At 45.6% G+C, this 12,403-nt stretch overlaps 1 protein-coding gene across 5 annotated transcripts in view; it reads left to right on the top strand.

Annotated features, from left to right (window-relative positions):
• Nucleotides 1-12,403, top strand: part of LOC120900683 (TGF-beta receptor type-1) — a 79,136-nt gene that overhangs the window by 58,135 nt on the left and 8,598 nt on the right. For 2 of the 5 annotated variants that reach the window (XM_040308017.1, XM_040308018.1), the window contains exons 5-9: nucleotides 2,900-3,097; nucleotides 3,403-3,542; nucleotides 11,235-11,468; nucleotides 11,540-11,773; nucleotides 11,831-12,354. In XM_040308017.1, the coding sequence (XP_040163951.1) occupies nucleotides 2,900-3,097; nucleotides 3,403-3,542; nucleotides 11,235-11,468; nucleotides 11,540-11,773; nucleotides 11,831-12,354 (1,330 nt within the window). The remainder of the gene's footprint in view (nucleotides 1-2,899; nucleotides 3,098-3,402; nucleotides 3,543-11,234; nucleotides 11,469-11,539; nucleotides 11,774-11,830; nucleotides 12,355-12,403) is intronic. The other 3 variants (XM_040308020.1, XM_040308019.1, XM_040308021.1) reach the window with 2 other exon arrangements.

Raw genomic sequence — 12,403 nt, 5'->3', positions numbered from 1 at the left:
CTTGTTTCTGCTTTAATCGTGACCACAGATGTGAGGCGGGCGAGCTTCATTTATCAAAACCGGTCATTTGTCAACGGGTCGTTAAGCGATCGGAATAAATTCCGATAAACGATGATAGTAACACACTGATCCAGTTTCGGAGCTGCCTATCTAATGATCCATACCAAACTCGTTTGACCGGATCCAACCGATGGTGGTGTGCTGATGAATAGTGCATTGAAAGTTCAAGCTTGTGTGATAATGTTTGGGTAATTCCCCCCCTGGAGCACTTAGCACAACTTGATGAAGGCAGAACGCTCTATCGGCTTTAAGCAAGGAGGAGGAGATACTTGAAGAGACTGAATAAATCTCATTCTGGAAATCGCTCAAAGCCACACATCATGCCTGCTGATGCCTGTCTGCTGCCGGAGCTCAAAATTATGCTGATGTAATGCTGGATTAACAAACAAAGTTTGCAGACATCATCTCCGGTACCTGGGTGCAATGTGCTGTAAGTATTGGAAACTCGAACGAGAAGCGGAACGAGACTAATGCTGCTGCCTCATCGAGCCAATTCGTTGAGCTAATGTTCTAATGGAACCGATCATTCGGAATAGGAACACAAGGTGAACGTGTCGTCTGTAGTAACACTTCCTATAGAAACACTTTTTGTAATCGTTTTTGAACGGATTCGTCTACAATATCAGTCAATCTTGCAGGAAAAATCAGATTCTTTCGCTGTATTTCCGTAAACCACATTCCGCGGTATAAATCTCTAACCCGATTCCGGCTAACGTCTAGACTGAACGCGCAGCACACAAAATTGGATGCGAAAAGTAGGGAATCATATTTGAATGCCCAAACAGCGCTGCTGGGGGGCGTACGAGATGATAAGACAGTAGGCCAACACACCCGAACGCAGCCGCCGGAATCGCAAAACATCCCCTTGGAGCGATTCTCATAATTTCAATTTCAATTCGTTCTCGTCGTTACCCTTCAGACCGACCGGTCAGCTACCTCCAGCAAAGCGCTGGCGAGGGAGCGAGCGCACACCCAGCGCGCTTCTTTCCGGTCGGCTGCGTAGAGAGGTTCCCCGGATATATCTTCAAACGCTGCTCTCAGAGCCCCGTGTAGAGTCACCCCTATCATAGAGTCACGCTTTGGCGAGGGGGGATTCCGTGCCAGTTGTCGATTACCGTCGCTCTATCGCACACTGCCGGCCGCTCTAAGGCTTGTTCGGCCATCAGCAAGGAATTGCGTTGTAATGTATATTCTTCTCTCTCTCTCTCTTCATTGGCTTGCTCTACCCCATTCCACCGCTCTTGCCAACGCTGTCGGCTTTACGTTCTGATTTGTTTCGGGGCGTGATTGCAGGGCGTTCAGGCTATAAAATTCAAATTCGAAATAATTTGCACGCATATAAATTTCATGATCACTGGGCGGGGACAATACAAACGCAACCGGCGGCTTCTTCTGGTCGAGAGGCCGATATCTAGACTAAGCGAAATACTTGCCGACGTCGTTGCCTCCAGCCCCCATTGGCAAGTGATGAGATTGGGATGGTTCCGAAAGAAAAGCTGGCACAAAAACTAGCTCGAATAGATATGTTTTAGTTTCCAGGCTTCAGCCGCAGATGTCTCTCTTTGTTGTTGAGAGACGGCGTATTTTCGCTTTGAAATCATGACGCGCGCGTGTGTGGTGTCGATCGGTCTCTGAACCGTAGAGCGAAAGATGCTGTGTGGTGGTGGTGGCGAGGACCTAGCCCCTCGGGTGTCTTTTGTGTCAGAATCATCTAATTTGCGTCTCACGTGCCAATGATTGAAATTTGCCCATCGGCAAAAAAGCAGCCGGCAAGCGAACATCATAACAAGCATAATTGTTTCCATAGTTTAGCCGGGTGTTGAGGGGAGGGAAGCGGACCTAGGGTTTCGGGAGGGCGTAACTTAGACGAAACCGCCATATCTCGTACTCGGTTGAGCTTCGCGCTTGTGGCCAAATATGGCCAGATCCTACACACACACATACATATTGTTCGAACCAGGCTGTGTTCGAAGTCAAAGTTTTTCGCCCCGGGATGTGTTTTCTTTTGGTGAGAAGCTGGAGCGCGGTAAAGGTTGTGCTATCGAAACACTTTAATTAGCGAGCCCGTTGGTGGCGGCTGTAGTGGGGTTTTGTAATGATAGTTTTAGGCACTCGACGCCGCCAAGTCATGCCAGGCGACGCGTTGCGAAATATAGGAAATATATTTAATATTTTAATGAGACCATAAATGAAGCTGCTTGTGTTGGCAGAAGTGAGAGCTAATTGGTTAATGGATAATTTATTCGCGACGTATCAGCTGTCTCGAGTGTGGATAAGCGTTTTTTTCCAAAAAAAGAGCATCTTCATAATGTCTAGTGACGTAAAGGGCACTAGGAAAATACAACATCTTGCAGTATGAAAGTACAATTGCTTCGTCTCAGAAAACTCGCTTATTAAGTCCATTAATAACGTTTAATGTTTTACCTTTTCTGAAATACTGAGCATTCGTCGGAACTAAGGCTATTCTCCTTTTATAATTGATCTTAAGTATTTAAGAATCCTTTTTTCAGGGATAAAGTTTACCTTCAAAATTTCGCTGTTTAATTGACTCTCATTCTTCAAAACTCTTTGATAAGCTTTTTTCGCCAAAACTTTTCTATCGAAACCTTTCTGCTGCTTTTCTGATGGAAGCTGTGGGTTATGTGCATTCTTCATCATCATTTATCATTCGCCATTTTGTCACGCAATCTTTTCGTTGTGCGAGATGGGGGGGAGGGGGGTGTACATTTAGGAGTCGCTTAACAGCATTGGAAGGTCGGCAATAAGCGAATAGAGAAAAATCTCTCATTATTCATATTTGTTCAAACCTCATCTTATGCTCATTTTGCGCTCTTCTCAGCCTTCATCTGATCAGTGAAGCGATCATCGGCGACTTCCCATCGACATCATCATCATCAACCTCTACCATCTTCATCCTCTCACCACTACTACTGTGTGTTGTGTGTTTTTGTGTGCTAGTGGTAGTACTCATCCTGTTCCTACCGAAACTACCCCGGGTGATGGATGGTGGTAGCGGGATAGCAAGTAAGCTCGTTTCGTAAGTCCTCTGTCACTAGGTAACAGTGGACAAACATCTAGTGCATGTGTACCTATTGTAAGGCGGGCGTCAAAGCTCACCGAAGCAAACAGCAGCTAGTAAAGTTCTACATTTCCCTCTATTTTTCGGACCACTCCATACAAAACCACTCGGCGGCGCCCTCTCCTATGGACGTGTGCTGTGCCCAACCCACCTCCACCTCACTACTACTTCTATCGCTTCCGGTTCCTATCCTTTTACGGCATGTATGTGTGTGTGTGTGCGTTTGGCAATCAAACAAACCAATATCTGTTGGCGCTGTGTAGGTGCGTGGAGCACAAAGAGCTTAATCTGAAGCATGATCCTCTCTGGTGCCGGCAGAAGACTACCACCGAGCCCCACTGGATGGGCTGTTGCAAGGAAGACTTTTGCAATCTGGAGATCGTGTTTAGCTACCTGACGCCAGGTGAGCATGGGGCAGAAGGTTTCCGTACTCCTCTCCCTTCTCTCTTTACCTCTATGGGTTGTTTTGTTGGTGGAATTGTGTGCCCATGTGATGTCCAACCTTTGGAGTGCGGGGGTTTTGTGTTGTTGGTACTTTTAAGAAGCTACAGATAACATTCTACCACGTGTCCAGTATGTGCGTGCGTCCTTATATCTCTTTCTTTCTGCCTCTCAGTGTGTGGTTTACTGTTCATCTGAAAGAATATACATCCGGGTTTGGTTAGGTGAACGTGTTCTGTCAAAACATCATTCTACAAGATTTCGGGACACGTGCTGTTGTGTGTGGGTTTAAGTCATCATCCGCATCCTGGTAATGTCCAACTATTGTAAACCATACTAGTAGAGGTACTTCCCTGTCATACGGGTATATTAGTTGTGTATCGTTTTGTGTGTGCGCGTATGTATGTGTGTGTATGTATGTGTGTGTGTTTGTGGGGAGAAGTGTCACAATTCATTCATGCCCGAAGCTTGGTTAGCTTCATTAATGCTATTCAACAAACACAAAATGCGTCACTTAATCATACTCGGGGATCCTTCGTCATAATCTTCAGGAGTGTGCGGTGGCGTGCTGTAACTACCATACTCCCACGGTGCGCCAGCATTCCAAGAATTAACCATCAAACAAGGCTCGAAATGAGATCCATCCATTTCCATCGTTGATAAACCTCTCCCCACCATGGACAGCCGCGGAGGAGAAAGGTCCTCGCCATCCTGTGGGAAATCAATTCCACGGAATTTCTGCCCAACAACTTACAAACAATGCGCTATAAATCCATAAACCGTCAACCGTTTTAGTCACCTTCATCAACTAGATAAATATCCTCGGTTGTGACTGTGTGGTGCTGTGTGTTGCCCCCTGGCTCCTAGGTGGTGGTGTTGGGTGGCGGTGATGGTTGTGCTGTACGATTTCCTCTACCTCCTTTCGGAACAGTTGTGTATTAATATTGGAAGGTATCTCCCGCTGTGGCCACACGCGGTATCGAGTCCTCTGCGCAAAACGGCAATCGTCATCGTCGTCATCCTTCCTTCTAGCACACGGCGATGGGGGTGGTTGCTATTTTCCCGCTGCTTCGCATTTGCGTGCGGATTTAGCTTTGTGCCCTTCCAGGAACGCAGGACAAAGGTTTGGGTCGCTATGGAGGTTTGGCCATATTTAGTTGCGGTAGTCTCTTGGGGTAATCCGGAACGGGTCTTTGTTGTTGTTTAGGCGGCTGCTGATTCAAAAATAGCGCCCGCGTGCGCTGACTTGTGCCTTTTTACTGTGGCAACTTGAACTTTGGACAGGAAAACGGTGGTCATAAAGTGGTATCTAGTTTGAAGGTGGTCATCAATTTGATGCAGCTAACCCGTTTTGTCTATGGCAATGCTTGATTTGCATTGGGATCTCAAGACAGAGGATGAAATCAGTTTGCAGTAATCCATTAGCGGTGCTATCTGATCGTTATTGTTTGCAGTTGTTTTAATCATTCATTTTTCCCGAAGCAGCACCGAGCCACACATGTTTTGATTGCATGTAACACGAAATGTTCGATGTAGACAAATAATTTTTCCTGTTCCGAATTCTGCCAAAGAACAGACGGCGCGCAGACCCATGTTTCATCGTTTACCAGTTTCGTCGGACGGACGGACGGACTCTGTGTGCTGTGTATGTAGAGTGCCTGACCGCATACAATATTTTATCAAGTTTACGAGCTTGCCGAAAATCAGCTTCCTTGTGTGGTTGTGTTTTATTTTCTGCGTTTGTGGCTGTGTGTGTGTGCTGGAAATCCGTTTGTTTGTTATTTATCGATACATTTGTGTTACACGGGAAAGTAATCATTTATCTGAAGGTGCTTCATTGGAAGCGAAAGCATATTTGGAGAAAGGTGGAGAAAACTCAGTTTGGGAGTTAAATAATGCTAAAACGGTGAACGACATTTCGTGTTGCGAGCGAAAACTAATGGCTTTCGTGAGTAGTGCTGCTGTTCGTAGGGTGTCGGGAAGCACGATATAGTTTGCAAATGAATGAGCATTTATGTTTCAGGGGAAAAAAGGTACAATAATATAGCAATAGAACAATCGTAGCTCCACGACTACTCTTTGCGGTGGTAGCCTCATTTTCTAGGTATTAATTCCTTTAACCAGTGTAATGTATTCAATGGAAATAAGCTTAAAATCATAATTAGTTTTCCCTTCCTAAGCAGCATCAGTTAAAAAGCTTCATGATTCAAATGCACACTGAAGTTATAGCGTGATAAAGTACAGGATGATTATTATAGCACTTTATGGCATAATTTCACCACACATACAGAGAGTTGTTGCAATTGCATACCTTCAGGCGTTTTGCCCGTGACTATCGCTTTCTTTTTGTGGTTACGACGGCTCGGCAGTCGCCGGTCTTGGTTTTTACGCGCCCCTCGGAATGAAACAGCACATTAAGTAACCAAGATTAGTGAATTGCGTTTATGGTCTGTGCTTTGCTGGCCTCCTTCCTCTTTCTTTGCATCGACTGGTTCCAGTTGTCCTAACTGATTCTGTTTGTGCCAGATTGGAGTCACACAGTTTAGCATAAACCGAGCAATGGAAAGTTTGCCCCATAATCGTTAAGGCTAAACGCGCTTTTCTCGGAAGAGAAAAAGTGTCACACGCTTTGTGTGTGTAGGCGTGTACACTTGAGGAGCTTTAATGCCTTTGTTTTCCTTCGGTTTTGAATGGCGCCTGTTTCTCAATCTAACTTTGCTCGAAAAGAAGAACGCAACAAAAAAATAATTCGCGTAGCTGAAACGAGTGCCATTAGATGCCTGTTAAATGTGTTAGTGCATGCCCTCTTTCACCTTCGTTGTAGTGGTTTTGCGATTACGAACCACAAAGCGGGTAGAAGTTTTTTGTTTGGTTTCCGTCGTATCATTCAATGGTGGATAGGAATGCAATCTTCAGGCAAAAGCGTGTTCACACTTGGGAATATTTATGAAGTTCAATGGGACGTTAGGGGAGGCTCACATTCTACACTCTTCGTTGGACGGAGGCATATTTTGATGCTGATGTAAGCACACTTTAAGCGGTCTTTATCTCCCAGCTCAGGACCTCTGGGCGAAACGATTGGCCGATTGGACAGCTATTGGAAACCATTTTCGTTGTTATACAGTTGGTGTGGAAAATGAAGAGAAATTTCCCATGTCTACACCAATTCCATTTGATTACTCTGTTAGGAATAGCTACAAATAGCTCTCCCCAAATCTTGATAAGATTTAGAGTCAGTCAGAGTAATGTGAAGGTAGGCGAAGCTGTTTGTGGTGTCGCTCAACCCAAGCAAGTGTTTATACCCTGGTGGCTCAACGAGTGTCATGTTGCTGTTAGCGTATCATTTATCTTGCTTTTCCCACCGCACTGTTGTGTGGTGCCAAGAAGAAGCAACAGCAAAAAAATCCAGCATGTTCTCACATGAAAACCAAAACCCCGTCGGGGTCTCGTGGTGTAAGCCCCAAGCAGACATCAATCACAAGTCATCCAGTAGGAACAAACATACTGACATATGGACTTCCTTCGCCATGTGCGCTTTTTCTTGAGGTCTCTCTCGGTTGTGCAAGGATGGTTGTTTGCTTTCCCGCTTCGCTTCCGTCGCTTCCGAGTGGTTGATTGTTTCTTGTGGAAAAATGTTCGGTACACCAGTGCGGATTGGTGCGCACACAATTATATGCCATCAGTGCCGGCGTGTGCTCTAGAGCACCAGGGATCTCTGAGCGGATAAGCGTGCTTATGAATCTGATGATGATTAATAGGAGTGTTGTGTGTGCGTCTCTGTGTGTTTATAGGCTCGTCTGGAAGACGCCGTACGGGGGCACACAGTAGTAGCAGTAACAGCAGCAACAGCAACAGTATTTCGTTCCGATTTTTGTCCAACTGTTTGACGAAATGAATAAATATGTACGATAGCTCAAGCTCTCCTCATTGGCCTGTGTCATCGGATACATCAGCTTTCGGATGGCAAAAATCCATCTTCACCAAGAACGGTTTGCCGTTTAATGGAAAGGAAAACCTTTTGCCTAACTAGTAATAGTACAGTTGCTGTTTCTTGTTTTTTTTTTTGCCCAAAACACTACCGTCCCTAGATTGGGTCTAGCAGCAAAAAAAGAAGAAAGGAAAATGAAAATGAAAACACTCTAACACATCTAAAATCGAACAAAGGCCACCGAGGGGAAAAAAATCTGGCAAACTAATTCTGACCTCTGCTCGAATATGCTAATGAGGCTTACGAAACTAATAGTCTGCTCACAAGAAAAGCACTTCATTTCCTTCCCCTTTTTGCCTCGGCCAGCGGGTGCGATGAGGAATTTGCCGCCCTCGTCCTTTGCCCTTTGCCCTTCCGGAGGGTTTAGGTTTAGGTTAGAGGTAGGAAGCATAGCAACAGCCAAAAGAAGAAGAAAAAAAAAACGCTCCCATACCATCAACTCGGTGAAATCTCAGACGGTCATAAAGCTTACATCTTCATTCGACAAAGAGAAAAGGAAGGGAAAGGTAATTGACTGAAGCGTGGGACCTGGACCGCGGGGAGTGGTTAAGTGCGTGTGAGGAGTTTTTTTTTCTATCGTTTTTTCCAGAGTAAAAAGTCGGAAAAATCAGCTAAAAAAGCCGGAGCTAATAATGTTGTTGATGAAACAATGCGGTAGAATTCTTCTTTGCGGTACAGTTCTGTTATGGAGAAGTATTGACAGAAGTGTTTAGTTTTCTTTGGTTTACTTTACTTACTTTGTTCCTTTTTTGTGTGTAAAAGTAGTGACAATTACTTTGAAAGCTTGCCTTTTTTTGCTTTTACTCTTTCGTTTTTAGCTTTCATGTACTAAGCTTCCTTTTGTCTTCAAAGCTTACAATTGTGTTATTCTCTTTGAATTCTCTTTTACGAAATCTTTTTTGCTAACCCTTTTCACTACGCTTTCAAAGTTCCATCTTATTGTTCTTTTGTAGTCTTAGTTTTTGTTTATTTTCCTCTTAATACTTTTATAACTTTCACTTACGCTTTTGCACTTCTGAAGCTGTACTTTAAGCAATAGCCCATTGTTTATTACTCCTACCACTACTTGGCTTGTGTTGCTTGTTTTGCAGGAATCTTGTTACCATTTACTACACACTTTTGTGCTCCTTACATTGTATTTGCCTTACCGCGCTCTACTGCCTTGTTGGTGCTGCTCGATTGGTTTATTTGCGCCATTTTGAAACGCGTTTGTTTGTGTGCGTGGTAGAAAAACGAAAAAAAAAATAATAAAAAATAAATGAATAGAAAACTGTGTGTCTGTGTGTGCGCCTTCATAACAGGACGGAAAACAGAACACCAGAAATACAGCCACTTCTCACAGCGCCTAGGAAAAACCTTATGTTGTTTATGCACGCTTCGTTTTATTAGTTTATATGTGGCTTGCTCGTTTTCCCCTCTCCTTTTTTTGCTTGCTTGCTTGCTCTTTCTACATCCAAAAGCGATACGACGATGTTAACTTTCCGGCTTGTTTTTTTTTTCGTTTTTTGCTATGCCACACGGCATGCATGGTTATAAAAATAAGATGCTGAATAAATATTAAACCCACACCACCACCCATCCAACACTTTCGTTGGGAGGTTTCGGTGGGACGTTGGCTTCTTCTTGTTTTATTTCCTTTCAAGCCATAGCCGCCACAGATAATCGCTCTTCGGCTCGCTCACGCGTCGCTTTTCAGTATTCCTGTGCCGTGCAGTCAGAACGATTTTTCTCACTCTGCAGGCTTTCGCAAGGCTGGCAAGGACTCTCGGCCTTCCACCAGCCCAGTCCACTTTGCTCGGCAACTCGGTTGATAGTTTGGGAGCAAAAGGCTTACTCCATCCCTCAGCTAACGCGCCCTGACTATGCTCATAGCGAGCAAGAGTTTACTGCCAGTTCCGCTTTTGCCTATCGGAAGCGTCACCCACGGCGCTTGTTTTTCGCATGACGAGACCCTCCTCTGCAGCGATGGGGTGAACATATTAGCATTTTTATTTTTAGTGATGGTAATAATATATTTTGTTGTTTTAAAGCTTCGTCCGCTGCGGGTTGGAAGGAGCGCGCAAATCCATGAAGTATGATGAAACGTACCGCTTTTGCTGTAGAGAGCGAGGTGGTGCAAATTTCGCACTACACTGTACTCCACTGCTACGCACTATTTTCCTATTTTGCGGTAAAAAGTTGTTTGTTTGTGTGTTCCGTATCCATCCGACCCTGTTCCATCGTATGTTTGGTGGAAAATTCAATTTTACAACCCACACTTTCTTAGAGCTGTTTGCCTTTTTTGTTCGGGGAAGCTTTGCATGGAAGGATTATGTGCTGTGATGGATGCACACAACGTATTCTATCTGGCAGCATTTTTTGTTTGTTAAGGTTAACTGTGTGTGTGTAAGGCTTCAGCGGGCAAATGGTGCAATGTAGTTTGCAGAACGTTTGTGTTGCACAAAAAAAATGGGGAAAAGCAATTTTCCACCCCAAGAAAAGTTCACTGTTTTCCATTATGTCTATCTTCTCCCTATCTGCTTTGGCCATTATTTTCTAGCTTAAAATTGGGTAGTTCTTTAAAAAAATCCCCAATGCTTCTTATGGCAGCCTGTGCTCCAATGCTGTATAGCTACTTACGCCTTGCTATTATCGGCTTATGCATGTTTTTTCCCCTTTTCATCTCTCTCTCTCTCTTAAATCTCGAAACTATCGCTTCAACTGCAACTGCATATCCTTCTCCATGCTTGCGACCAGTAAGCCGCCCAGCGCTGCACTGTTTTGGGGGTGGCAAACGGGGTGCAAAATGGGAAGTGTGAATGTGCATGAGTATGTGTGTGTGTGTGTGCGAGTATGTGTCACTAACTGTGTTGGGTGTATAATTTCGGTGATGGTGGTTATCGTCGTGTCCCGGCGTGTCATAGTCGTCCCCCTTGCGGGCCTGTTCGTCGTAAAAACACGTGAATAATACTAATCCGCTTGTTGTTTTTTTTGCCTGCCAGCTCTAGTCTGCCTTCACAGCGAAGGGAGAAAGGTTTAGTTTTTATTTTAACGCTTCACTAACTGCGAATAGGATTTGCACAACTTTTTACTCGCCCCTGTCGTTGTTTGCCTGCCTTGGTCTGACTGTATACGTGTGCCTTCTTTACACTGCTTGCCTAACCGCTTGGTAATCTGCTTGCCTTTTCTATGTAGTTCTATGTTAGCTAGTCGGTGTGTGTGTGCTTGTGTGTGCCGGGTTTTTTTTCTACCGTTGCAAAACTTGTATCTTTTGGAAACTCACTACGGCGACGAGGGTGGTCATAATTTTACTAGCGCCATTTGCGCAATGAGGTTAGCAAAATTATGTGCAACACCTTACGATGATCGTGTGCACCCTTATCGCAGGCCGTGAACAGAAGCGGGGACAAGAAAATTAGATACAAGTTTTAGCTATTATTCTACGACTCTCCCCGTGCGTTGGCATAATCAGAGCGGAAAAGCTCCGTAAAATTTAAAACTAATTTTCTACTGCCGATTTTGTTGTTTTTTTGTTTCCTTCAAACCTCCGGATGTAAAAAAAGTAGTACTTATGATTTGAACCACCATGAAGTTTGTCCAATTTCTAATAAAACTTTTTCCATTTCCTGCGCGCCATCGTCCTTTCGATTGCATTGATTGCATGTGACGGTTCCCACCCAAACGCAGCCCAAAAAGAGGAATCGTACGGTCTGCGATGGATATTATTATTGACAATAGTGGCGGTAATGCTGCTCTTAGCACTGTTCGTTGGGGTGCTCATACTGGGCCGTCGCAAGCGCAACAGTGGCGCCCGGCAAATCCTGCCGGAAGACTCGCTGTGCGGTGCAAGCTATCCGATCCTGAACGGGCACACCACCATACAGGGGCTCATTGAGATGTCCACCTCGGGGTCCGGTTCTTGTAAGTGTGGAGCACAATATGATGCTACGGGGATGCATTTCATATTTGTTTGTGTTGTTTTTGCTCCACAGCTGGACTACCGCTACTTGTGCAGCGCTCGATCGCACGTCAAATACAGCTGGTGGACGTGATCGGCAAGGGACGCTTCGGTGAGGTGTGGCGCGGCAGGTGGCGCGGCGAGAATGTGGCCGTAAAGATATTCTCCAGCCGCGAGGAGTGCTCGTGGTCCCGGGAGGCCGAAATCTATCAAACGATTATGCTGCGTCACGAGAACATTCTCGGCTTTATTGCTGCTGATAATAAGGGTGAGATTGTGTGTCCGTTTTGCGATGGCATAACACTAATTGTGATCCAATTTTCAGATAACGGCACCTGGACGCAACTCTGGCTGGTGACGGATTATCACGAGAATGGGTCGCTGTTCGATTTTCTCACCGCCCGCTGCGTCGATCCGGACACGATGCTCGAGATGGCGTTCTCGATAGCGACCGGGCTGGCCCATCTGCACATGGACATTGTCGGTACGCGCGGCAAGCCCGCGATCGCTCACCGGGACCTCAAGTCGAAGAACATACTGGTGAAGTCGAACCTGACGTGCTGCATCGGCGACCTGGGGCTGGCGGTGCGTCACATCGTCGCGACCGACACGGTCGACCAGCCGTCGACGCACCGCGTCGGCACCAAGCGCTACATGGCCCCGGAGGTGCTGGATGAGACGATCAACGTGTCGCAGTTCGATTCGTTCAAGCGGGCGGATGTGTACGCGCTCGGGCTGGTGCTGTGGGAGATTGCGCGACGGTGTAACGTCGACGGGGTCTACGACGAGTATCAGCTGCCTTTCTACGACGTGGTACAGCCCGATCCCACCATCGAGGAGATGCGAAAGGTGCGTCTGGTGGCGTGTGTGAGTGGTGCGATGTGCAACTACTTGTAAC

The sequence above is a fragment of the Anopheles arabiensis genome, chromosome 3 (assembly GCF_016920715.1).
Source record: "Anopheles arabiensis isolate DONGOLA chromosome 3, AaraD3, whole genome shotgun sequence".
NCBI classification, from domain to species: Eukaryota; Metazoa; Arthropoda; class Insecta; order Diptera; family Culicidae; genus Anopheles; species Anopheles arabiensis.
This window is presented reverse-complemented; position numbering and strand designations above follow the sequence as displayed.